This window comes from Ambystoma mexicanum, chromosome 4p (assembly GCF_040938575.1).
Source record: "Ambystoma mexicanum isolate Mex_15411 chromosome 4p, UKY_AmexF1_1, whole genome shotgun sequence".
Taxonomy (NCBI): domain Eukaryota; kingdom Metazoa; phylum Chordata; class Amphibia; order Caudata; family Ambystomatidae; genus Ambystoma; species Ambystoma mexicanum.
Window position 1 is genome coordinate 574521507 of NC_090927.1, and position 27396 is coordinate 574548902.

The window sequence follows — 27396 nt, forward strand, 5'->3', positions numbered from 1 at the left end:
CTCTCCCTTTTGTGGGTCACTCTACTGTACCTTGTTCCCATCTACAACTCCATTGACTTACTCGCTCCACCTCACAGACCTTGCCTAGGTGGTACTCTTACAGCCATACATCAACTTGGGACCGTTTCCTTTTTCACACACTTATGGCATGTTCCCATTGTGTACAGTCTATGTACCAGTTCAACACTGGTGTGGCATGTGATGGATGCAGACTTGGATGTGGATATGTGCGTCTGCCTGTTGCCATGTGATGAATTGCACATCACAGAGCCACCTGGCCATGCCCATTTCACTGGTATTAGTCAACAGTTAGCTGTGCCATGAGCCATAATGTGCTTCTTAACAACCCTGTTTGTTGGCAATGTGTCCACTGGCAACATGGCCCTGAGCAGGGACTGTTGTTGCCAGTCGGCATATGCCATGCTCAGGTAGCTTGTTGTACACAGTGTGTGGATGCTGTATTTCTTATGATGACATGCCCTGCATTTTGTTGCATGCCAGCAATGTGATACACATGTTTACTGTAGACACTTTGCACATGACTCCACGTTTCTTTTTCTGTCCATGTGCAGGTGAGGAGGCACTAGATGCAGAGGAGGAAGAAGCGTCTGCGGTGCTTCAGACCACCAGTGGAGGATGTGGCATGGCAGGCCGTGAAAATCCATTGGTGCTACAGACCATCCTGAGACGTTCTGCAGACAATTCTGACTCTTTGGACTGAAGTAGCTCTGATGCTGAACCGGATGTGCAGTCCTCAATGCTGGCAGAGGTGAGTGCACCAATGGGTGGAGCAGTTGGGGCCCGTGAGACTGCCAGGGGTCAGGTGCCTTCAAAAGGCCAGTCAGTGGTGTCACACCCATCTGTGGTGGTAACTGCTGCAAGGCCACACTCCCATGTACTGGTTTCTGGCCCTCGGGCAGATGTCCAAGGGAGGGTTGCAGTCTTGCAGCCAGAGATAGGGGTCACATCAAGGGTCATGCTCCCTTGGATCAGGCAGGTGTGGGAGACGTGTGCAGACTGGGCAGACACTGTGAGAGCAACAACAGATTTTGTATTCCGCACACCAACAGGGTGCTGCCCATGAGAGTTTGGCTGAGGGCATGGATAGGGTGGCCAGATCCATGATCCCCCCAGCAACACAGGTGGATCAACAGCTGCAGGTTATGCAGTCCACATGCTGGTCCCACAGGCTGCGCATGGTGGCCAACATCAGGGGCCGACGGGCAGATCTGCAGTGTCTGCAAGCATCCCTGCTTGTAGAGGGACGGACACACAGGGAAGCCCCTGAGGTGTGAGTTGTTGGCCCACAGAGCTGCAATCCGTGAGGAAGAGGCAGCCAGCAGAAGACTGTTCCACCAGGAGATGTTATCATTGAGGCAGACAAACGTGCAGGAACTCTGTACAACCCGTGAGGATGTGCATGGTGACCTCCAAGCCCTCAGTCTGCTGGTGCATTCATCAGTGTCACGCACGGAGGCTGTCACCGAGGGCCAGGGCACTGCATGCTGAGACTCCAGGACCACTTCCAACTTCTGATTCAACGCAGTATATTGGTGCAAGCAGAGACAGGCCTCCCAGTCCACCGTAGCCGTGCGGTCCGTGAGCCCATGGAGGGGAATATATATTTTATTTATTCCGTGCACCCATGGGTCTATGACATGCACCCTGCCCCCCCCCCCCTTACCTGGTCCAGGATAGACATTTTTTATTTTTTTGTTAATTTTTTGATACCAGGGCAGGATGTTGGCATTTTATTTTTGAATTGCCCTTTCCAAGTTTTTTATTTTTTTTATTATATTTTTTCCTTGAGTTGTGCAGTTAACCTCTCAAGGCCATGACATTTGTAGTGGTGGACATGCAGGCATGCATAGTGAGGTCAACTTGCATTTTTGCATGGCGGTGCACAGGATGGCATGTGCAGGTCACCATGGGTTCAGTGTTTCCTCGCACGTGTGCTGTGTGAATGGTACTTTACTATGCCTGTTGTAATGTCTTCTACCATGTGGTTTCAGTAATCCGTGATCTGGGGGTGAATGCTGTCCCGGGGGAGACACCCTGCACCCTTTCATGTCCATGCTCCCCATGTTCTCCACCAGGCACTGTCCTTCCTGTCACTAATTTGGAGACAGTTCCTGTTGAAGGTGATGCAGGATTCACACCATGCCGGCACAGTCAGCGGGTAAGCATGAGCACTGTCTTGCAGGTTGAGCATGCATCATTCGTCACCATGTTTGCTGCATGTGTAACCTTGCTTATATGTGCTTTGTATGCTACCATGCCGGGATGGTTATTTAAGTGGTACTCATGTCACTGTGTTACCTGCCTCGGTCAATTCATCTATGGCCACACCTACTGTGGTGTAGTGCATGTCATTGGCCATCTCCAATCCAAGTAGTGTACTCCTTGCTGCGTGTTTAACTTGGCCTTCCCTCTCACTGCCACTCTCTCCCTCTCTCTGTTGTGGTGTGCTGCAATCACAATCTATCCTGTTACCCTCTTGCAGTGAGTGCTCTCTGCATATTGTCTGGATCAATGCGTGTGTTTTCATGAATAGGCATGTTCTTTCTGTTGTTACTATTCATGTCATTGTATTTAGGAACAATGGGATAAGGTATATCCAATGCGCAGTTCCAGAAAATACGCAATCACATCAGAATATGGAACCAAAGGTCATCTGCCTGTATGCAGGGTTTATTGGTCATAAACAGCCAACACATGTTTCGACCAATATGGTCGTTATCAAGGCGTGAATCCAGTAGTAAAATGAGCAATTGCTCTAAATGATTAGAAAGTAGTAAAGCAGGATAAATACCAACAATTGGTAAAATCTTAGAAAAAGTCAAATGGTAAGGAAATCTGAAATAGCATAGATGCTAATAGCAGTCAAAGGGTCCAATCCCCATAGTAACGTGTTATTTCCTGGAACTGCGCATTGGATATACCTTTTATCTCATTGTTTCTGTATTACGTTTCCTGGTGCTTCCTAGGGGGCGCCAGAAAAAGGTTTACATAGAAGCTGATCCACACACTTATATTAATTAGTGGTATTAACTAGCGCACTACTACCTTATGACCCCCAGGTTTTTCTGCTGCTCATTGTATTTAGGGGCTGCGTCTCCCAATGGGTTGCATTTTATGCAAGGCAGGTGGGTACCCTGTGCAGGTAAGTGAAGGGCATTTGCAGATACTTGTGTGGTGTTTGGCTGGGAGTCTTGCACTGTGTGTGATCACTTGGGATTGATTTGTCTTGTGGGGCACCAGTACGTCTCCATGGGTGCATGTTTGACAGGGTGTGGTTCTGGTGATAGGTCTGGGCATGGTGTTTCTATGGATTGGTGGGGCCAATGGTTTCATATTCATAATTGTGTGAGTTCCAACTGTGTGGGCCTTTCTTGGGTGTTTGGGAGGTTCCATGTAATAATGTTGCCACAAAAATATCGCCGTGCAAAAATATTGCCGAAAAATGGTCGTTTTTTGTGGCGACATTATTATGGTCACCCAAATAATATCGCCACGACATTTTCCCGGCGACCATATATGTGGCGATATAATTACCTGATACCATTTGGGAGAGGGTGGCAGGGCTAGCTGTTTGTGGCCTGTGACAGATGTTGATGGTTGTATTGGTGTGTGACTCATTGAACTTTGACCATGTGTACTGAGTGACACTTCACATCCCTTGCAATGCGTGTGGGCTCTCTTGCTTAGGGTTCCCAAATTATGGTGTGCAGCCCCAGTTACAAGCCACAACCATGGGAACATTGATGCACATTTTTGGGATGCTATGTTGTGTACCAGCACATTACGTTTAGCAGTGTTGGTGTTTTCACATACATGTTCCATGCATGCTGCATCATGGTGTTTGCGGCTTCAAGTTGACAGCAGCTGGGTGGATGGTACTGCTGCATTCAATTGAATGCAGAATTGGACCAATTGTATGCTGTCACAATGAAGTCTGCATTGACCTTGCACTTTTAGTTTGCATCCTACGTTTATCCTTGCCTGCAGTATCACATTGCTTTGTGTTGGAGGCATATGTCTTCCATGGTAGTTGCCTCGGTGGCTAGCCTTCCAGTCTGACATCGGCCTCTGTGAATTGATGAGTCAAGCATGATCCTGCCTGGAGTGCAAGAGGTATGTGTGTACTTGAATTCTTGTGCTTTGCATCACGGCTGAACTCTACAAAATCTGCAGGGAACTTGCCAACCCGTCTGCAGTATCTTCTGCCCCTACTCCATACCAGGCCCTTTGTAATGCACTCGCCTCCCACTTCTTTTCCAAATCCCAGGACAAACTGAACAGCCTTTACACGCACTCTTCCAATCCAACCCTCCCACCTCTGCCCCCCCTACTACCCACCCTTCTCCTTCCTCCTTTGCTTCCCGTCTCCCCTGAAGAAGTCGATAAACGGAAAAGCAGGTGACGGGGCAGGGGAACCTATACCTGCCATAGACCTGGTCGTCAGACATCCCAAAAAAGCTGGTCCTTGGGTGGAAGATCCGGGCATGGCCATGCTCCTCCTCCTCCTGGGGTGTCCCTGGATGATTGCTGCAACAAATGGTGCATTCATCGTGGATGTTTCCGTGCATTTGTTGATCGTGCGTGGTTTTTATGCATTTGTTAGTGTGCGCATTGACGTTTACGCCTGCTATTGCATAGGTGTTTCTGGATTTGCATGTGCTTTTTCGTGCACCGGCATTCCCTGTTCTATTCCTTGAATACGTGTTTTGCACGTGTATGTGTAGTGTGATTGACGGTGGAATGTCCCTCGTAATGCCGGCATTTTTGCTTGTACTTCCTCATTCCACATGTTACGCCCCCTTTTTAGGTGGCTGTGCATGACTCGCCGGCCCTCCTCTTGCAGTCTCGCGCCAGGAGTTTGTTGGGTCGCAGTGACATGGTGGACTGGCGCGGATTCCTCGCAAGTCTTGGGTAAGCCCCAAGTATTGTGTTCCATAAATCAACAAACAGGGACTTGCACGCAATTTTGCACACACATGTTTTTGTCGAATGTTGGGCAAAGAAGACTCAGAAAGGAAATTATTCTGCTCTTAATTGTCCGATAGGGCAGAAGAAAAACCTTGTAGCTAACTGTACTGAACACAACACTGTATTCCAACTGCTGGTTTAGGATTGGTTGAGAATATTTCTAAGTTAATAACCCATCTTTGACTTTCTAGCAGCAAACATACCTTTCTGGCATGGAATTGAGCTACAGAGTCTGACTTGGCATGGATTAACCAGTCATCTAAACAATTGTGAATGTTGATCCCTTGGCCACGTCAAATCAACAGTATAGATGCAAGGACCTTTTGTAAAGACACTCAAAGCAGTTGTGAGCCCAAAGGGAAGTACTTGGAACTGAAAATATTATTTTCCTGCAGCAAATCTTTGGTGTTATTAGAACCAAGAAATCCCTTTTTTCACATCTCAATACACAGACTTCAAACATTTCTTATAGTTGTCTTCAAGTGTGGAACAGATTGGTTGAACAGATTCCATCCTGAAAATCATTGATTTTACAAACTGGTTCAGGTCCTTCGCAGCCAGAGGGTTTACTTAATAGAAATATGATGGACTAAACAGCTTCCCATTGTACTTCTAAGGGCGCACAAGCGATGGCTTTTTTTCTGGAAGAGTTTATGGACACCTTGTAGGGCAGCAGCCTTCTTGTTCCAGGGAACAGGCATTATTTTGTGCATTAAGGGATATTCAGGAATTTGTTAGACTATGCCGGGTGAATGAACTCCAATATCGAAGCGGACAATAAAGGAATTTATTTAATCACCCGTACACCACTGTTACAAATGCAGACAAAAAGAACCCCAATCTAATAGTGAGGAAGACTATTAGCTTGGATGAACCAGTGCGCATGTGGCTTGGATAATTACCCCACTTCCACAAACTCTTACCCTGTTGGATTTAGGGCCATGCAAGGATGAATTTCCAAGGGCTGAGTAGGGAGTGTTATTCCAAGTTTGGCTTGAGGAGCATGGTTTACCATTAACCTACTTGTTTCATTCACTTGCCAAGCATAGAGTCAAATCACTTCTACCCGACGAATATAAGAGTAGATGCACTTTTTGCAAAGCATCAACTTTTAGATCCCTTAGCCAATTGTCTTCTTGCACCCACTGACGATCCAGGTGCTAGTGTGGCTACTGGGTTATGAACAATGTCCAGTGGGACATGTTTTTCAGAACTGTACGACCCTATGACAGAATGCCATCTGTGATGACAGGATAGCCTGACCTGATTTTTTGTAATAAAATTATGCAGGTAGCTCTGTCCTTGGAAGGGATGTCTGTTTATCAGACGCCCCCGTCCAAAAATCCTCCATGGTAAAAAGCATAGTGAACACACGAGTAGACAATTGCATTCCTGCCAGCAACTGTTGGAAACAAAAGGCGAGCAGCCAGGATCTGCCTTCAACAGTGGGCAATCCTGCAAATCACTTATATTTAGATCTGTCATCTGGCCCCAGATCCTGGGGACCACAATTATATAAATGTGGATGCAGCCTGCACCTACATTTATATCATTGTGGGCCCCATGATCTGGAGGCAGATGACAGTTCTAAATATAAGCTATGTCTTGTTATGGCATGGTGCTCTTTGGGCACAAGTATATTGGCCAAACGGTCTGGTGTCATTTTATTAACAGCTTTGTTTCTAGCGACCCTCCTGGTCAGTGGTCTCCCGTGTATTCAATGTCTAGGACTGAGTTTGAACCCAAACAAACCCTTTGGGCTTGGCACCCAGCACACGCCTTTGTCCTCTCTTGGAATGGTGCCACCTTCCAGAAAGACAAGAAATGTCACAGGCCAGGGAGAGGCTCATTGCTTCAAGACCAGGCTCTGCTAGGCTAAAGGAACTCACACCAGGGGTGTAATTTGCAAAGATTCTGATGTAGACAGCCAGGGGAAGGGGGCAGAGTAGCCAGGAGAGAAGCCTCTGTCTACAGAAGGGTCCCAACATGCATCTTGAATTCTCCAAGGGCTCCCAAATGTCCTGTAAACCCTGGAGAGTAAGTAAAACCATATATGTATTTTTACTCACATTTTGCAGTGCTGATTTATACCAGGTGGTATCACACTTTAGTCACAGCTCACGGTACACCCATAAATCTGTTAAAAGGAGCATATTACACAAGATAGGCCTTCATAGTTGCAGGTTCCTGCTGCATTCATTCTGCAGGAGGGCTTTCATGGCCTCAATGTATGTGGGGAACATAATGCAAAGTGCAGTAGCAATGCACGCCTCCTCATCCGCCTCTCCTGCCATGCTTCACTATAGCAGACACCTTAGCGGAAGAGAGGGTCCACACTTGCCTGAAACGGTCTTGCCTGTGAGAAAGAAGAGGAGATGGAGGCACAGCTTTCTTTCATGCAACATATGAAGGGGAGCAGTAGAGTACAAAATAGTAATTGTTTAATGCTTGCCAGCAGAAATCAGCTCTTGGGCTGGAGGCCCTTACCTTTGTTAGTACGTGGACAAGGAAGACTAGATGGCCACATAAGGTGGGTTTTTTTCTCCCGTCAGATCAGAATTCTGACTGTGTTCATAGAGGAATTGCTCGATTTCATGATGGAAATGAGTACTGCAACAGTTTCCTCATTCCTCTACCAGAGTACTCCTTAATAACACTGGTTAAAGTCCTCAGACTGTTTAGCCAAAACTGAATACACCAAAAACAAGGATATCTAATGAATTAAATACATTGTTTGAAAGGACAAGCCAAACAGGAGTATATCAAAATGTTTGGTCGAACAAAAACACAAGAATGACAAGGTAAACTTAAACATGCCAAAAGTATTGATATAAAATGAATTACATGGTTGTTTGAAAAGACAAGCAATAGGTGAACAAACCAAGATGCTTCGTTGAATATATTCTGAATTGATGACCAAAAGAGCAAGTTACCAAATGTCTGAACTTGCAAACTTGAACGGATAAACTTTCGAAATTGGAACTGTAATCATGGGAGAACAGTAAATATAACAGTACTACTAGTACTGGTAATGTCAACTATAATTTCAATGAACTAAAAACAATGAATGATTTTAATCAGAATAAAGGAATAGATGAATTTTGAAAACTACACATAAAATAACGTGAGTGCACAATGAATGCTTTGGGCTACACATTCATAATGAACTAGAGTAAACTAGTTGAACTTTAATAATTATATTAATGGAGCTAACCAAAACAAAAATACCAACTGAAGCAAAGGATTGGAATGCCATCTCCTTTTATTCATTTTTCTTTCTTTGAAGTTTTTATAATAAAATTAAATGATTTTTCAACTTAGCATTTTGAGTAGTGATTGCACATAAGTACCCCAAGATAATTTGACATACCTCCAAAGGCAGTAAACCCGACTGGGTAGTTTGGAGAGACATCAAGTTGTGCCATGTAAGGTGTGAAGTAATAAGCAAGTACTCGTTTTTTCGGCTCAGATTAGATTGCATTTCTTCACGTGTAGTGCTGCATTTAGAATGGAAACAGGAATGCAAAATATTGCAAAAAAGGACTCACACATGATTTAGCACTGTTTCAACATATTTTTTAAAAACGATAGTGTGCAAGAGAGTGATTTTAGGTGATAACTGCTGAACCCATATGCATGCAATTTGTATTGGCCGAACCCTTACCCCCCCCCCCAGTAAATAAGTTAGGTCACAACGTTTGTCAAGTGTTGGGAATAAAAGGCCGTAGGATTTTATTGTACAGATATGGTTATGGAATAACAATCACATATCATAATGATATCATACTTTTGGGCACCGGGCCCTGAGGTTACCCCCTCTGGCCCGAGCCGCCGTATTGTCCCACGACTTGCAGTGGTCACCATACAGTGTCCTTAACCTTCTTATTCTCCCTTCATTTTGTAAGGTGGGAGGGTTTTGTGGTAAAAGAAGCAAAGAGTGGAGGACGCCGAGTAAACAGCGAACCTCCTGTTTGTTTGGGTCCCCGTTCAGGGTCCACAAACAGCTTGTGATTTCTTAGGGCTTGCTGCCCTTATTTATCAGACCCAGGGGAGCCCTGGGCCTTTGTAGTGCATAGTGGGGGCTGTAATCCAGCCCCCAGGCCGGTGTAGCTGACTGTCTGCCGCCCCCCCCGAGGGGAGGGGCAGGTCTTTGAACCCGTGTCTGCCTGACTGTTACTTCCAGGTGCATTAGCACCTTGTTGCTTTCGGAAGGGTGAGGTGATTGTTCGCACCTCACCCATCCTTTGCTTTGTGTGCCAGAGACTGCGTGTCTCCGTGACCGTGGGGGGTGAGGAGCAGGCATGGGGTGGGGGCTGCCCCTCTCCCTGGCCTGCCAGATGGTAACAGCAGTTACCCTGCCTCGCCTTGGGCGGCCCTGCGGCATTGCCCAGAAAAGTGGGTAGTTTTTTTCTTCCACACTAATCTTAGCAGGGTTTCGAATTTTCATATTCACTGGTTCCTTTTCGTGCAGAAAACTCGAAGTTGGAGGGAAGAGAAAACATTTACTCCTGCCAGTTAGGTGGGTTCAGCTATATGTAGCTCTTCAGAGATCTTTGTGCATAGTGACAAGGTCAGTAACCTGGCCGTGTCACAAGGGGATACGAACCGCTCTCTGCCAGGGATGGGAGCCCTACTATATTTGAAGCCAGAGCCTGTTCTAAACCAGGGAGGGAAGGGGAATAACGGTGGCAGTTAAAAGGGCCATTTCCTGACCCCCTCCCCAAGTGCCAATATTGATATGGGCAGTACCCATTTGCATCACCCCATGCCTCTTGCTTCAGATGTTCGCCAGATTGTGCCTCTTTGCTTCAGATGTTCGCCAGATTGTGCCTCTGTTTCAGCACTGAAGTCACTGCTGCAGTCAGAGGAAGAGACCACCCGAAGCAGCAAAACCCTATCGGTGCCCCATGCCATCTGGTCAAGCACTGAAGCAACAAAGGCAGTGAAGCAACGGAGGATGTGGCAGGGAGTCTACGTGGCCACCGGCTACGCCGCACACCGCTCCCCAGCAACAGCGCAAGCAGCAACAAAAATGCTGTGGAGACCAGGAACTTCAATCAGCCAAAAGGACTGTATTTACCTTGGGCGAAGCTACGCTAGGACCCCCTAAGTTTAACTTTAACACTGAGCAATGTAGGCTGCCATTGCTACATCACAGCGGCTCTGCAGAGAGAAGGAGCAGGGCTTCACTCACTATTAGAATAGTCTCTGTATGCGACGCCTCCTGGGCAGGGAAGACGGGGCCAGACAACCAGCCAGACGAGAAGGAGTGTTAAAAAGAGACCCCATGAAACAGGAAGTTGTTGGTTGTTCGGCTGAGGTCAGAGGAGGAGGCAGCAGCAGCAGACAGACGAGCTGGAGGAATGAGGGTGGATAAGGGTGGAGGCTAATTGTAGAGAAGGTGAGGTATTGGTTGGGGAATGCAAATGGTACTGCGTTCAGTGTTCACCCGAAAAAACACGGGTGAGCATCTGCACAATTTTGTTTTATTGGCCACTCATAATCTCAATATCACTGCAACCCAGACATAAGAAATGTATGTACAAATGCGTCTTTCACTCGGATTGGTTGGAATATAACCAATGCGAGTGAACTGTGCCTCTACCCTGGCTGTGTGCTTTTTCTTGACAGAGCAGGCCTGGTGGGCACTGTTAAAGCACACGTGGCAGGTTTAAAGGTGGGGTCTAGAGGTACGATTAGTGCGGCCATTGACAATCCTCATGTTCTTTATGTTGCACAACCTTGTACCCATGCCCCGTTTGTTCAGTTCTGGAAATGCACGGATTCTGACTTGTGACCCATGCTTCTACCCACCCTTCTGCAAAGCAGTTCATCAAAGGGCAATGGACACGTGTTGCCTAATTTTGCTTTTGTGCAGCTGCTGGACCTGTTGGCTGCCTAGAAAGCTGGCTCATTGAGGCACTGTCGGCCCCCTCGGTTGCCACTGATTAACCCGGGGAGAACCAATGCCGCCATGACGGGACTTGCTACTGCAGTGCATAGCGGGTGCCAGAATGCTTCCAGCAACATCACTGTCATCATGAATGTTAAGCTTTAATTACGGAGTCTATTCATTTCAACTGTACTAATGGGGTGCATTCAGGCATGAGAGGAAGTTTGCACACGTTGTTGGACATCATAAAGTCAAGTATTGTGTCGGAGGTAGAGTTGTCACATCTCCCTCTGTGGCAACACAAGCATTACATGTTTCGAGACTCCAGTCTGCGGAACTTCCTTTTTTTAAAACAAAAATTCACTATGCATGGAATAGATCCTTTTGGCGCCAGTGTTCTGCATCATGCAGTCGGCATGTACCAACTTTAAGCCACTTGCTGCATGCTTCAAAAAGCCCTCCAACAATAGTTGTACAGTAGCTATTCCTCAAATACTTGAGGAATGCAAGTATTTCTGTAGCAAAATCCTCAAATGCATAAGAGCCGTAGGGGCACGTGGGCCCTGGCCCATTAGTTTTATGGTGACATGTTTTGTCCCTGAAACGAATCTGCTATTAAGCGTGTGTGTGTCTCACAAAAATAATAGTTCATGCTGTGGAGGTGGGGGGGGGGGGGCGGGGGGGCATCAGAAAATCCAGTGATTGTGCATTCCTACCTGTTGTGGCTTATGAAAACGGCAAGAAAACAGTGTATGGCACTGTAGACTGACGTCTAAAAACGATATGACAGTTCTAAGAACGACTTCTTGCCTTTGATCCGCCTATATCAGTGGCAGGCCCTCAGGCCCCGAACAGACCATGCTAGGTTTAAAACTTTTGTATGGATGAATACTTTAATTTCATTTTAAATGTGAGTTAAACTTAACTCTGAATGGACACATTTGGCAGTTTGTTGTACATGCAAAATTGCAAATTTTGTATTGCTCTGAGCGGTGGCTGGCTCACTCAGACAATAGTGTAATGGAATTAGCCGAGGAGTGAAAGGTAAGGATTTTATGTACTAAAACATGGAGGTGTTATACAACATTATAGACACATGAACCGTCTCTATTAAGGCACAAATGCGCTGTTGCATTAGGTATATCGAGCTGGCTTTTGAACGTATGATAATATTCCCGATTAGACATGCCTACGTCTTCTCTCGTAGAAAAGCCTACGTTTTCTATACATTATAGACAACGATTGATTCATTATTCGAACGCCATCAGGAAGAAATGCTGATAATGAGCCTGCTCTGCAGCCATCAGAGAACAGCCTCTGCATAAAGGGTCTCAGTTTTCTAAGCGATTGATCCTCTGAAATGGTAGGTTAACATTTAATTTAATTTTGTCAACTCCTCAAGCAGATATTCATAAGTGTTTTACCCTTGCATGCATGCATGCATGCATGCATGTTACATTCTGCACTGACCAACAGACGTGATTTTATCCAGAGGAGGATTTAGTTAGCCGATACGCAGTCACTGTGATGGCATGCCTCTTTTCAGAGTGCATATACTTAGCCTGTTAGTATAAAGAATTCTTTTGCATTATCCAACTGATTTAAGCTGCTCTTTGGTGGGTTGTAAGGCAGCCTTTATTGAACAGGGTTTTTGCTGAGTTATTGAAAGGCAACTATGCAGAAGCTTTTCATGTTGGTGTAATTTTTTTAAGATGGGATGGGAGGAAAATATATGGTTTGTCAACTTGCCAAGTTCCAAAGCGTTAAGTGTTGAACCTGGAAACCTGCAGTCAAGTCTCACTTTCTCCTTTGACCAAATGATGTGATCCTGGGTAAATAACTTCACATTGAAACTGCCCCTATTCAGTGGCGACAGACCGTCAAGTGAACTTGTTTTAGCCATAATAATGCATCCATTACCATGGGAGTAAATCTGCAACATGTTTAATATGAACTAAGGCTGGGGAATTATCAATCACCCCAATTACAAGCAAGAGGAACTGGGCAGAGGCAATCCCCTGCACCAAAAATGGAAGCGTCCAGCCATGTGACAAAAGGATTACTGTTTATTCAAAAATGATTAACATGAATTGAGAAATGAACAAAGCACCATTCTCCAGTACTCGCTCAGCGATTTTGAGCCTGTCGTCCAGTTTTAATGCTGCGTGATAGCACAAAAATAAAGATACACCCAGAAAACCTAACAGGGATCAGGATTGGCTAGTAAGGTAGACTAAATATACATTATATAGGGGGTTAGGACATCAATTAAGACAATGCATACCTGGTGGCTTCTCCTGCAACCACCTTTGAAATGTTACAACTAAGACATTTCAGGTTAGTGTGCTGTGATTGGGTGATGCAACAAAGTGTGAGCTTAACGTGAAAGGTGAGTAGGGATTGGGCAAAGAGGGTCCTCTTAGCCTTGGAGCTTTGGACAGTTACCTGGCCAAGTGAAACTATTCAAGGTGGTGAGAACGGCCCTGAAGGTGCTGCATGTTCTCAACAAGTTACCACCTCCGATCTCCTAGGCCCTGAGACAGAACATTCGGCTTTGAACCTGGTATTACTTTTGTATCATCCTGCCTTCGGTTGGATGGGAACAGCTTCCTTAGCCTGGCTCGAAAGAATAGGCTCAGTCTCCCAGATTCAGATCATGTGTGCAGGGACCACAAACTTGATTTCTCCTGCTTGCATTTATGGGGATTTTCAGCTTGTATTCTTGCATGTGCCCTTTCTCGTCTGTTAACTTGAAACTTTCCCTCTTGATGTCCTTGGCAAGGCTGTGCACAGTGGCTGCACTGGGAGCCTGGTCTGCACATCTCTGCGGAATCAGCCTGTCAGTTCCTCTCTGTATTCGAGTCCTTTCAGCTCTTACCATTCACTTCCATTTTGATTTACATGGCTGCCCATGTTAGTTGCGTTTAAGCATCAGCAAGCAGTTCATATATATTCTTGTCCAACTTGTAGTTTCTGCACAGCAAGAGTGTGTCCGTCCTCTATCTAAATGAGTCATAAGCATGTTCTTAGTGTCTGCCAGCAATTAATCCAAGTGTCTGCGTAGCTTCATGCAGGGATGCATAGGTGCTTCATGTCTAACACATCTATGTCAAGGTGTCCATCGTGAAGTCATCGGCTTTTCTTCAAGGTTACAGTCAGTCAACTTGCTCCATCGGTTTCCGGCCTGTCTCTTCAATGTTGTCATCAGAATAGGGTCTGAATGGCTGAGTAAATAGCGTTTCTCACATAGGGAGGAGGAACTCAGGAGCGATGCGCATCTTTCGTTTTTTTGTCGCTGAGATGAGAGTGGGATAGGTGTGAGGACCACGTTTAGGTCTCCCTCTTCAATCCCACCCTTGGTCGATAAACCAACCACACTTCATTGACCATTCTCCCTGTTCAGGTGCAGCTTTGGGATTCATACTTTCGTCACTCCTCCCAAGTGACCATGATACTTCCCTTGTTCGTCTAAACTCCAGGTCATGTAGCAGCAGTCCCTGTCGGGCTTGCACCACACCCATCTTCCCACATAGTTGCGTAGATCTGGGGGAAATGAGAATGTTGTGCCTGGCGGAAACAGAGGACATTGCTTCAGGCGTGACTGTAATGCATCGAAAGTCTGCATTTCTCCATCTGTTTTTGTCTCTATGTCCAGTAATACATTTCATCCCTTTTGTCTTCTCTGTGGTATTCTTGCACTGTGCAATAGCTACTCTAATAACACAGACGACTAGTAGAACTAGTACTAAGGCAGCTACGAGTACCTTCAGTTCACTGGCCATCCATGGTGGTATCCAGGAAAAGATATAGGTCAGCCAATCTTCATCTTCTCCTATGGTGTTTAGCATGCAGGTCTGACAATTGCATTATTGCCTCGGTCAGTGTTCCATTCTCTCCATCATGGGAGGGTTCATATGTGCAGCAAGACAGCCCGCTCTTGGTGCACACACCTACTTCCATGGCTGTGAGGAGATCCAGAACATATCTGTTCTGCAGGGTCATTAGTCGAACAGCTCTCAATTCTTTTTTGATCGCATTGAACCCTTTCGCTGTCTAATTTATCATCTGCAATATTTCCCATCCGGTCACCTGGAGCCATTTGGTGTTTGAATTGGCCTGGACTCCCCGGATCAACTGATGCAATGAACATTATAGTTCTGCTGAACAGTCTGTGCTCTGATGTTATCGCATTGAGTGCTTCGTCCATCTTGGATGAGAGGTAGTTTCCTCTTTTCACTCTTGTAAGCTCCACTGATCTCTTCTTCCTTTGGTGTGCCTCTATTTTGGGGAACCCATCTACTTGCATGTCCTTTCGAGGCACCACTAATGCTTGTGTGTTCAGCTGTACTAGGGAGCATATTTTTCCCCAGTTTGGCAGTAGTTGCACATACGCCTTGGACCCACAGGCCCAATAGTAGTCCATTATCACTGCAGTACCGACCTTCATATCCAGTAGCTTCGATATTCATTTGCATCCTTTGTTCATTCCAACTTTTCCCTGGAGCATCATTCTGGAGACACAGCGAAGAATTCTCGAGTGGTATGATTGGCATATAACCTGCTTCATTATCCACCCATGTAAGCAGTTTGGTGCTTACCGCCCATTCCTTGAGGCAGTCATTTTCCTTCTGTACCACTTCTACTGACCTTTGCACCCCACCATGCCTTCCATCCATCCTTTGCCTGTGAACTCTTGTCCATACACCGGCAGCTGATGTCTCTCCCAGTATCCTGGCAGTCCTCCCATCTCCTTTTCTCCTGTCTTTGGACATTCCAACTCCTTTTGTGTCACTATTCTTGCTTCTCCTTTGTTTGGTCCATCCAAAATATATTCTATTGTCTTGTCTGAACTCCAATAGTCATCCGTCACTGCTTGAGTCTTGATACAGCTATCTTTACATGGGAACGTCTTCTGTGACATCCAACGCAATGTAGCCCATCTTCATTTGGAATCTGCCTCTTGTGGTGCAGAGCGCTAGATGCATACGGCATTGTGCTCTGGCTGTTGGAACTTCTGTGGCTATGTTCTGGAAGCACTCATGGCATAGGGGATGAGAGAGTACACATAGCATCTCTCCTTCATTGGCTCTCTTCCCCACCATGATCATATGCGGATAAAACACGTTGTTGGACACGTGGGCTGAATCAGCTAGATATGCATTTACATGTTCAAAATCTACGTCTATGCTTCGCCAGAGTCTTTTTACCTCTCGGGCAGCACTGGTGACCTGTTCAGATATGGCTTCAGTGATGGCAGGAATTGGGGTTGTATTGACCCCTTCAGTGCCAAGGACGAGATATCTCATCCTTGACATTACCGCCGCAGTGCCAAGGACGAGATAGCTCGTCCTTTTTAGCACTCTGTTTTGAGCGATCCCTGCAAAGCAGGGGTCGCTCAAAACTGTAATCCAACCCTCGGGATATGTGAGGGGGAGGTCCCCCCTCACTGCCAGGGGGCTGGATTACCTTCAGTTTCACATCGGCATGCGTAATGCACACCGGCGTGAAAGTGAAAGTAAATTCACTGTGGCAGCCATTTTCAGCTGCCGCGGTGAAGAGAGAAGGTGAGTGCCCTTCTTCCTCTGCCTCGCTCTTCGGCTGTATTTCAAGCCGGAGATCGAGGCAGGTGTAGTTGGAAAGGGGAGATTCTCCCCTTTCCAACGACATCCTTTGTGTAAGCATTGCTGCTCCCGGATCGGGCGCAGGGCACTATCCGTGGGCAGCAATACCACTAGACGCCAGGGATGTCTAGTCAGTACGGGGGGGCTGCTTACTAGGTAAGCAGCCCCCCTCCCCCGAGGCCCCAAAGCATGGAGCCACATGTATGGAGACCCCTGGGGGCAGATGGATGACCATCCGCCCCCAGGGGTGGGGGGGGGGGGGTCAAAAAAAGAGAAAAAAAAGAAAAACGCCCAAGATGAATGAAAAGCTATGGGAAGGGGGAGGGGGTTGGGGACGCTAGATACCAGGGATTTTGTGATGGTGCCGTTGTAAAGGGGAGATTCTCCACTTTCCAACAATACCATTTGTGTAAGTATTGATGCTTCCGGATCGGGTGCAGGGCGCACGATCCGTGGGCAGCAATGCCACTAGACACCCCCCGAGGCCCCAAAGCATGGGGCCACATGAATGGAGACCCCTGGGGGCAGATGGGTGACCATCTGCCCCCAGGGTTGGGGGGCAAAAAAGAGAAAAGAAAAAGAAATATCATGGCTTGTGTTGGGGGGAGTGCATCCCCACTGGACCACCAGGGATTTTTTTTTTTTTCTTTTTTTAGGGAAAGGGGTTGTCCCCTCCACCCAAAATGGACTTGGGATCATGTCATGCAGCCCTCCGTGGGGGCAGTTATCTGCTCTTAGGAATGGGCATGTAACCCCAGGGAGGGCTGCATGAGAACCCCGCTCTTATCTGCCTCCAGGGAGGGCTGAATGAGATGACCCCAAGTCCATGTTTGGTGGGGAGAGGGACAACCCCTTTCCATAAAAAAATGACATCTGTTGTTGGCGACGTGTTTCGGTGAGTGGACAGAGGGAAATGTCTCTGAAATTGGCTGGAAATAAGACAATTCTCAGACATTTCGCTCTGGCCACCCACCGAAACACACCGCCAACACCACATGACCTACCTTCCCGCGTCCCCACACATGTCCCGATGAAAACGATACCACACATGTGTGGGTGTACCAACCTGGGGCGCAAAAGGAAAAAGGTAACCCATTGGTAACCCCAAGCCTTTCGGCACAGCACATTTTGTTCATGTGGGCAACCTACAGAGTTGGGCCCAGGGTGTCAAAGCCAGCAAGGAAAACAGGGAACCCCATGCATTTCTGAAAAGAGGACATCCGTGGGAATCTACAGAGACTGACTTGTGCAAAACTGCCCAGAATCTACTACCCAGAACCCCCGGCAAAGTCCAAATTTGGGTGTAAAAAACACAATTTTCAGACATTTCACTCTGCTCACCCACCGAAACACAACGCCAACAACATATTTCACACCTTCACGCATTTCCACAGGTGTCCCGACGAAAACGGTACCTCACATGTGTGGGTGCAGCTACCGGGAGCAAAAGGAAAAAGGCTACACCACTCGTAACCCCCAAAGGGCTTGGGGAGACAACATACAGATTTGGGCCTGGGGTGCCCAAGCCACCAAGGAAAACCGGGAACCCCATGCATTTCCGAAAAGATGACATCCGTGGGAATCCACAGAGGTCTGACTTGTGCAAATCAGCCCAGAATTTAAGACCCAGAAACCCCGGCAAACCCTGAAATGGGGTTGAAAAAACCTAATTTCCGCACATTTCACTCGGCTCACCCACCCAAACAGGCCACCAACAACACATGGCCTACCATCCTGCGTTCCCACACGTGTCCCGATGAAAACGGTACCTCACATGTGTGAGTGCACCTACATGGGCGCCAGAGAGAAAGCCTAAAAGACCCCTAACCCCAAGTCTTTTCCGACAGCTGAATTTCACGATGTTTCAGACCGCCACACCATACATATATGGGCCTAGGATGTCCAAGTCACCAAGGAAAACAGGGAACCCCATGCATTTCTCAAAAGAGGACAACTGTGGGAATACACAGGTCTGACTTGCGTGAAGCAGGCCAGAATTTATTACCCAGAACCCCCAACAAAGTGAACATTGTGTTTTTACCCCACCAAATATCACACTTGGTCAGGGATTGTGGGTAATACTGGGCCGCGCAAGTCAGACCTCTGTGCATTCCCACAGGTGTCCTCTTTTCAGAAATGCATGGTGTTCCGAGTTTTCCTTGGTGGCCTGGAAACCCTAGGCCCAAATCTGTATGGTGTGCATATTAGTCAAAATCCTGCATTTCTGCTATGCAAAAAGAGTTGGGGTTACCAGTGTTTTAGGCTTTCCCCTTGGGGCCCAGTTAGGTGCACTCACACATGTGAGGTACTGTTTTCATCGGGACACCTATGGGAACGCGGGATGGTAGGCCATGTGTTGTTGGCAGTGTGTTTCGGTGGGTGAGCCGAGTGAAATGTGCGGAACATGGTTTTTTTTGGCCACATTTTCGGACTTTGCTGGGTTTTCTGGGTAATGAATTCTGGGCCGATTTCTGCAAGTCAGACCTTTGCGGATTCCCATGGGTGTCCTCTTTCCGGAAATGCATGGGGTTCCCTGTTTTCCTTGGTGGCTTGGACACCCTAGATCCAAATCTGTAGGGTGTGCGCATGAGCAGAATTCCTGAAATTATGCTGTGCTGAAAGACTTGGGGTTACCCGTGTTTTCGGCTTTCCCCTTGGCGCCCAGGTAGGTGCACCGACACATATGAGGTACCGTTTTTATAGGGACACATGTGGGAACGAGGGAAGGAATGACATTTGTTGGGTTTATGTGGTTTTCATAACATTTCGACCCATTTGCTGGTGCCCTTTGTCACACACCCCTTTCATTTCCCAAATGTGCCCTACATTTAGTCGCTGCTTTAGGCACCATACACTTTGTAACCTGCACAAGTCACCTACCCTTGAAAAGGTCTGCCTGTACACTTTCAAAAAATGTATGCTTGCCGTTCCTCACCACATTGGTTTTCCTGATTTACACATGCTAAGTATGTCTGTTCAGGCCATAAGCATAAAACTCCTGTGCACCATGGTTCAGTGTGTGGCTTGTGGTATTGCTTGTTTTGTGAAACACTACGGAAAATGTGTGCTTTCCTAACTGCAAGAGTCGGGGGAATATAGCGGAGCATTGTTTTTCTCAAAATTCATAGAAGCCATTGCCGTACCAAGCCAACCATGTCCACCACATACCTTTTTTTTCCTGTCACTTTCCAGCTTTTTCCCCAAACTATGGCCTTTTCCCCTACCTAGTTGTTGCCCGACCTGCGCAAATCACCCCTTCTTGAACTTGGAATTTTGTCTACTTTTCAGAAATGTATGCCTTTCTGTCCTCCAATGCGGCTTTCCTACCCTTTTATTCCATTCCGTCCACGCATGTCCAATTGGCAAAAATGGCCAAAATCGCCTACCTCTCACAAAACTGTTGATAACCACATCAAAATAATGTTTTTTCGTTTCCACTCAACCTGTTCTTGAAAGCCAGCACATTGGGGAATTCAGCACAGTAAAGCATTTGTTCCTCGCTCTTACAAGGAAAAAAACACAGGCTTCTTTGTACATAATTTTATTGGCATTTTTTGAAAAAAACACACATATTCACCCTTTTTGGTTATTTTCTCTCACCCCCCTACAGCAACCTAGGATTCCTGGGTGGCATTATGACGGCCTGCATGTGGGAAAAAAGGGTCCAAAAAAGGCAGAGATATCTCACGTAACAAAAAAGTTACTAGGCATTGAATGGCGACATACCGAAATCACCAAAAAAGCCCCTGGCACTGGGGGGAAAAACCCATGGCACTTAAAGGGTTAATGTGTGCATGAGACAATGCAACCTTTTGTAATGCAAAGAGGGTAAAGAGGTAAAGACAACAGAATGCAGAAAACGTCAATACAATTGCTTTGGCTACAGGTTCCACGTCATGTAGAGCTGTGCAGTTCTGCCTTTGTCCAACCATTTGGCAGAAAAACTTACCAGACCCAAAGACATCATCACTGGTTAGAATAATTAAAATCTTCTATGATAATATTGTGTTAATGCAGCAATAAAGTGTTGCTTGAAAACAAATTGGACCTTTGAGTCCCCAAGCAAAGTAATAATGGGCAGCCAGCGTCTTATCTATATTGGGTATGTGTGTGCAACATAGAGAAGAAAAGAATATAAAAAGATCTTTGCTGGCATCCTCTGCTCCAAAGCTTCTATGAGTTCATAAAGTGCTTTTTAATGTTCGTGCACGTATAAAATTACTGGTCGAAAGACAGTTTAAATATTTGCAGCAGCCACCTAGTGTGACGAAAAAGCAGTGTGCCTACTCTAGTGGGAGGAGCAAGCGGGAGGCGCATGCGTCATCCTGTCACCACCTCATGAGGGGTTAAAATGGTCAGATCCAGATTGATTGCGCAATGCTAATAGGGCTAGGTGCAGGCAATTAAATCATCTCTTTTTCAGTGTCACTTTTTGTTTTGGCCATTTTTTTCCATTCAGCAGGCCATTGAGGCATTCACAAACCCCATTCGCTTGGGGGTAAAAAGCACAGGAAAACATATGCTTAATTCCCAGCAGGGCTTTCATGTGCTCAAACACTTAATTTACAAAGTGAGGTCCATTGTCTGAACACAGGACCTCGCACACCCCCCCATCATGGAAACACCTCTCCGACGAGGAATTTCACTGCGTTAAGGGCAACGGGGTGTCAGCATGGACCAGCTTCGATCCAGTGAGAAAATGGGCACACTACAACATTCATGTACCTTTAGTCATTGCATACTTGGATCATATCCACCTAGTCAATGTTGAGATGTTGGAAGGGCATATTAAGGCACTTTATTGCTCCTTGCGCAGCGTGTTTTGGCCAGGTATGCCAGAGAGGACCACGGTTCACACTACGCAGTCACCGTTCAGAGCACCCAGAACCCAACAAACCAAGGGCAAATAAGAACTGTCCTTTCTTTTCCATAACAGACAGGGATCATAGAGGAAATCATTCTCCGGCAATCACAGCTCCTGAGGCGTTACATTTACGTAAGAGGTCGAGTGAGGCGTCTAGATAGACACCCAGCGTTTTGGCAGTAGGTGAGATGGGGATTAGGTTTCCGTCGATGTTGAAGAAATTGTAGGCCAGATCCAAGTTGCACAGAGTGGTGGGGGAGCCAACAATGAGAATCTCGGTTTGGTTTTATTGTCGTTTAGGAATAGCATGTGTGTTGCCATCCAGTTTTGGGCGATGTTGTAGACTGAGTTGATGGTAGCAGTGTCTTGGTGGTAAGAGCCTGAGAGGGGAGGAGAATTTGGGTGTCATCAGCGTAGTTCGTGTAAGAGATGCTGAGGACATCCAGGTGATCAAAGAGGGGTTTTGTATAGATATTATACAGAGTCAGGGAAAGGCAAGAACCTTGGGGGACGCAGCAGGTAACTGGCATGGGTGAGGAGGCATGATCGTCTATAAAGACCCTAGAGGATCTGTCAGCTAGGAAGGATTTGATCCAGTCAGTGGCTGCAAGAGAGGTTTGCTGTGGTGGTGAGGTGATCCCAGAGAAACTGATGGTCAACGAGATCAAACGCAGCTGAGAGATCCAGCATGAGGAGCAAGACAGGTTTACCTGTGTCTTTGATGTCGTCTAGTTGATTTTTCAGATCAAGCTGGGCAGTTTCCATGCCATGCCTTCTGCGGAAGCCTAATTGATGGGTGCTGAGGATGTGGTTGGCTTCAAGGTATTATTGTACTTGGATGTGGGCTGCACGGTCGAGGATTATTAAGATGAAGGGCTCTGTTGTGAAAGGATGGTAGTTGGTAGGGATGAAGGGGTCGAGGGAGTTTTTTTTTTTTTAGTAGCGGGGTGATGCATGCTTCTTTCAGGGATGCTGGAACAGTTTTTGTGGAGAAGGAGGCATCGATTATGGCTGTGATGAATGGTGTGAGTGACTCTGCACAGTCTTGATGATGGGGGCCGGGGAGATGCCACCTTTACGGCATGAGGCTTCCGATTACGTTGGCTGCTTCCAGTTCTGAGACAAGGTGAAAGTCAAAAGGCGGGGAGGAGGAGAGGGTGGTGCTTTGGCTCGGATGGCTTGTTGCTTGGAGCAGATTTTTTTCTGGAGTGTGCATATTTTTCCTGTAAAGCTTCTTGCACCTTGGTGCGCCAGTCGTCAGCTACTGTGTGAACGGTGGGAAGGGTGACTGGAGACTCGAGTTCGCACAAGATAGTGAAGAGTTCACGGGAGTTAGAATTGGCACTTTCTAGTTCCTTGTTGTAGCTGTTGGCTTTGGCGGTGTGTATGGCCTTTTTGTACTCTTTGACGAGAGAAGTGAATTCAACTTTGTTAGCTAAAGAAGGGTTTTTCCTCCAAGTTGTTTCTGCAGCCCATTTCAGAGTGCGCGAAGCAAGGAGCTCAGGGGTGAACCATGAGTTTTACTTTAGAGCAGGTTTGGCTTTGCGCTGTTTCAGCGGGGCGAGTATGTCAACTGCTTTAGCATTTGTGGCATTGTAGAGATCGACTAGGGCCAAAGGGTTGGTTGTTTTGTTAGTTGGGTTATTGAGGTTTGCGATGATTGGTAGGAGGTGGTCCTTGTTTAGGTTCTTGGTGCAACAGTCTAGGTCATTAGGTTTCATTGTGTGGCAGGAGGATGGCCGGTTGCCCATCGGGATGTCAAAGGTGATGGTGTGGTTATCAGACCATGGGCAGGTCAAGAGAGTCGGGCAGGAGATGTTACTTTGGAGATCAGCAATCCAATCAAGGGTGCGGCCATGGATGTGGGTAGGCTCAGGGATTTTCTGAAGGAAGCCAGAGTGATCGAGAGACATGGCTACACCTTTGGCATGTATATATGTTAGTGAGGGATTGATGATGTGTAAGAGATCTTCCTCGAAAGAGGCGATGGGGCCAGGTGGTCGATAGATGAGGTGGAGATTGATGGTGCATGTAGCTGAAATGAAGAGCTTGGTGGCGAGTGATTCGCTATTAGGGATAAGGCTCGAGTTAGTGGTTCTGATGGCAAGGGTGTTTTTGAAGATGAGTGCGATCCGCCACCTATGTGGAGGATTCTGTCGTTCCATAGGATGGCTTAGCCAGCGGGGATGGCAATGGATAATGCAGGGCCAGCGGCATGATGGAGCCATGTTTCGTATATGGCAAGCAAGTCAAGGTCGTTGGAGGTCAGGAGGTTGTGGATCTCAGGAGCATAAGCTGTTATTGACCCCCCCAGTGACAAGGCCTTTTTTGGTGATTTCGGTATGTCGCCATTCAATGCCTTGTAGCTTTTTGGTTACATGAGATCCTAATTTGCTGTAGGGGGGTGAGAGAAAATAACCAAAAAGGGAGAACATTTTGGGTTTTTCCAAAAAATGCCAATAAAATGATGTACATAGAAGCCTGTGGTTTTTTCCTTGTAAGAGCTAGGAACAAATGGTTTGCTGTGCAGAATTCCCTATTTTCCTGGCTTTCAAGAACAGGTTGAGTGGAAACAAAATATATTTTTTGAGAGGTAGACGATTTTGGCCTTTTTTTCCCCCAAGAGGACGTGTGTGGACGGAATGGAAGATAAGGGTAGGAAAGATGAATGGGACGACAGAAAGGCATACATTTCGGAAAAGTAGAAAAAAATTCCGAGTTTAGGCAGGGGTGATTTGCGCAGGTCAGCCAACAACTATGTAGGGAAGAACTCCATAGTTTGGGGAAAAAGCTGGAAAAAAAGATGTGGTGGACATGGTTGGCCTGGTACGGCAATGTCGTCAATGAATTTTGAGAAAAACATTGCTCCGCTACATTCCCCCCGACTCTTGCAGTTAGGAAATCACACATTTTTTGTAATGTTTCACAAAACAAGCAATAGCACAAGCCAAAAAACTGAGCCATGGTACACAGGAGTGTTATGCTTACGGCCTGAACAGACGTACTTAGCATGTGTAAATAAGGAAAACAAATGTGGTGAGGAAGGGCAAGCATACATTTTTTGAAACAGCACAGGCAGACCTTTTGAAGGGTAGGTGACTTGTGCAGGTTACAAAAGCATCTAGGGCCTAAAGCAGTGACTAACTGTAGGTCATATTTGGGAAATTAAAAGGTTGTGTGACAAAGAGCAGCAGCATAAACGGTACCTCACATGTGTGGGTGCACCTACCTGGGCACAAATGGGAAAGCCGAAAACACTGGTAACCCCAAGTGTTTCGGCAGAGCAGAATTTCAGGAATTCTGCTAATGCGCACAACCTACAGATCTGTACCTAGGGTGTCGAAGCCACCAAGGAAAACAGGAAACCCCATGCATTTCCGAAAAGAGGACACCCATGGGAATCCGCAGAGGGCTGACTTGCGCAAATCGGCCCAGAATGTATTACCCAGAACCCCGACAAAGTTTGATATTTGGTGGGAAAAAGCACAATTTTCACTTTGTGGGGGGTTCCGGGTAATAAATTCACGGCAGCTTTGCGCAAGTCAAACCTTAGTGGATTCCCACGTGTGTCCTCTATTCGGAAATGCATGGGGTTCCCAGTTTTCGTTGGTGGCTTGGACAACCTAGGCCCAAATCTGTAGGTTGTCCACATGAACACAATCTGCTGTGCAAAAGGCTTGGGGTAACCAGTGGGTTAGCCTTTTCCCTTTGCGCCCAGGTAGGTGGACCCACAAATGTGAGGTACCGTTTTTGTCAGGACACCTGTGGGAATGCGGGAAGCTCGGAAATCTGTTGTCGGCGACGTGTTTGGGTGGGTGGGCAGAGGGAAATGTCTCTGAAATTTGGTGGAAATAAACACAATTCTCAGACATTTCACTCTGGCCACCCACCGAAACACGCCCCCAACCAACCACACATGGCCTACCATCCCGCGTCCCCACACGTGTCCCGACGAAAATGGTACCTCACATGTGTGGGTGCCCATACCTGGACGCAAAGGGGAAAGTCTAAAACACGGCTAACCCCAAGTCTTTTCGCACAGCAGAATTTCAGGAATTTTGCTCAAGCTCACACCATACAGATTTGGGCCTAGGGTGTCCAAGCCAGCAAGGAAAACTGGGAACCCCATGCATTTCCGGAAAGAAGACACCCTTGGGAATCCACAGAGGTTGACTTGTGCGAATCGCCCCAGATTTTATTACCCACAATCCCCAAATGGAGGGGGGGCATCTCATGAGGTCCTCCCTGAGGTCAGGTGTCCTTTCCTAGGAGCAGATATCGGCCTCCAGGGAGGGCTGCATGAGATGGCCCCCACTCCATTTTGGGTGGGAGGGGAGAGGGCCACCCTCCTTTTCATTACAAAATTCCCTGGCGGTTTAGGGTGCCCCACAGCCCCCTACAATGTGGTCTACGATTTTCAATTTGTTTCTTTGTTTACCCAACTTCCCTTGGTGCAGGTGGGCACATTAGTGTGCTAATCTGCCTCCAGGGTGCCCAAAACCTACTGCCCCACTCATTGGGGGCCTGTCCGACGTTTTGTGATGGCCCTCTCCCCCCACCCCAAATGGGTGGCGATACCTCATGCAGCCCTGCCTGGGGCTCCCACGAAGGACTGCATGAGGTGCCCCCTCTATTTGGGGTGAGGGGGAGAGGGCCACCACAAAACGTGGGACAAGCCCCTCAGTGGGTGGGGCAGTAGGGTTAGCCCATCTACGCCAAGGGAAGTTTGGTAAACAAAGAAAGAAAATTGAAAATGGTAGGCTGCACTTTAGGAGGGGGCTGAGGGGCACCCTAAAACGCTGGGGAATTTTGTAATGTAAAGGGGGGTGGCCCTCTCGCTCCCACACCAAATGGAGGGTAGGGTGCATCTCATTCAGCCCTCCCTGGGGTTGGATAAGTGGGGGCATCTCATGCAGCCCTCCCTGGGGTCAGATGCCCCTTTCTAGGAGAAGATAACTGCCCCCAGGGGGAGCTGCAGGAGGACATGGCCCCCAGTCCATTTTGGGGGTGGGTGGGACACCCCCTTTCCATTAAAAAAAATCCCTGGTGGTCTAGTGGTGAGCACTCCCCCAAAAACAAACCATGTATTTATTTTTCTTTTTTATTTTTTTTGGGCACCCATCTGTCCCAGGGGGGCCCTAACCTGCAGGCCCCATCCTTTGGGGAGCCTGCCCACACTTTCCTGCTGGCCCTCTTCCCCCCCCCACAAATGGATGGGGGGGCACTTCATGTACTCCTGTCTGGAGGCACCCCCCTTTCCTGTACATACAAAGAAACTACCTGGTGGCTAGTGGCCCACCACCCTCACCCACGTCTTCCGTTTGTATGCTTTTATTATTATTATTCATTTATTTATTTCTTGTGTATCCCCCTTCCCTGGGGGCAGATCATCCCCCTTCCGTGGTGGCAGATCACCCATCTGCCCCCAGGGGTCTGCATAGCTGCGGCCCCATGCTTTGGGGCCTCGAGGGGGGAGAGGGCCGCTTTTCTAGTAAGCAGCTCCCCTTCCCCGCCTCCAAAACGGATCCCTGGTGGTCCAGTGGCATTGCTGAGTGCGGATCGATGCTTGCAAAAAAGGGGTCTTTGGAAAGGGGACAGTGTCCCCTTTCCAATGACACCTCCCTCGATCTCCGGCTTGAAATACAGCCGGAGATCGAGGGAGAGAAAGGTGGACACTCGCCTTCTCTTTTCACCGCGGCAGCCGAAAATGGTTGCTGCAGTGAAAATACTTTCAGTTTCATGTCTCGCATAGCCCGGGATTTGGATTACAGTTTTGCAGGGATCACACAAAACAAAGTGCCTAAAAGGACAAGCTATCTCGTCCTTGGCGACCTGGAGGGAATGCCAAGGACGATATAACTCGTCCTTGGCACTTAAGAGGTTAAGGCAAATTTGAGCCTCGTGTTCTCTGTCATCTAGTGCCTTTCTACATAGTGCCCGACAAGCTCTTGAGTTCCGCAGGCCGTCCACTGCACCTAGCTGCTGCCCCCACTGCTCAGCCTCCAGATGCTTGTGCCCCACACTCTCGG

At 47.3% G+C, this 27396-nt stretch overlaps 1 protein-coding gene across 4 annotated transcripts in view; it reads right to left on the reverse strand.

Moving 5' to 3' along the window:
- Positions 1–27396, reverse strand: part of LOC138453356 (glutathione S-transferase-like) — an 812433-nt gene that overhangs the window by 596816 nt on the left and 188221 nt on the right. The window contains exon 1 of one of the 4 annotated variants that reach the window (XM_069606106.1): positions 8360–8482. The exons of the other annotated variants lie outside the window; for them this stretch is intronic. Within the exon in view, the coding sequence (XP_069462207.1) occupies positions 8360–8470 (111 nt within the window). The 5' untranslated portion in view covers positions 8471–8482. Of the gene's footprint in view, positions 1–8359; positions 8483–27396 lie in introns of those variants that run through there. 4 annotated transcript variants of the gene reach the window in all.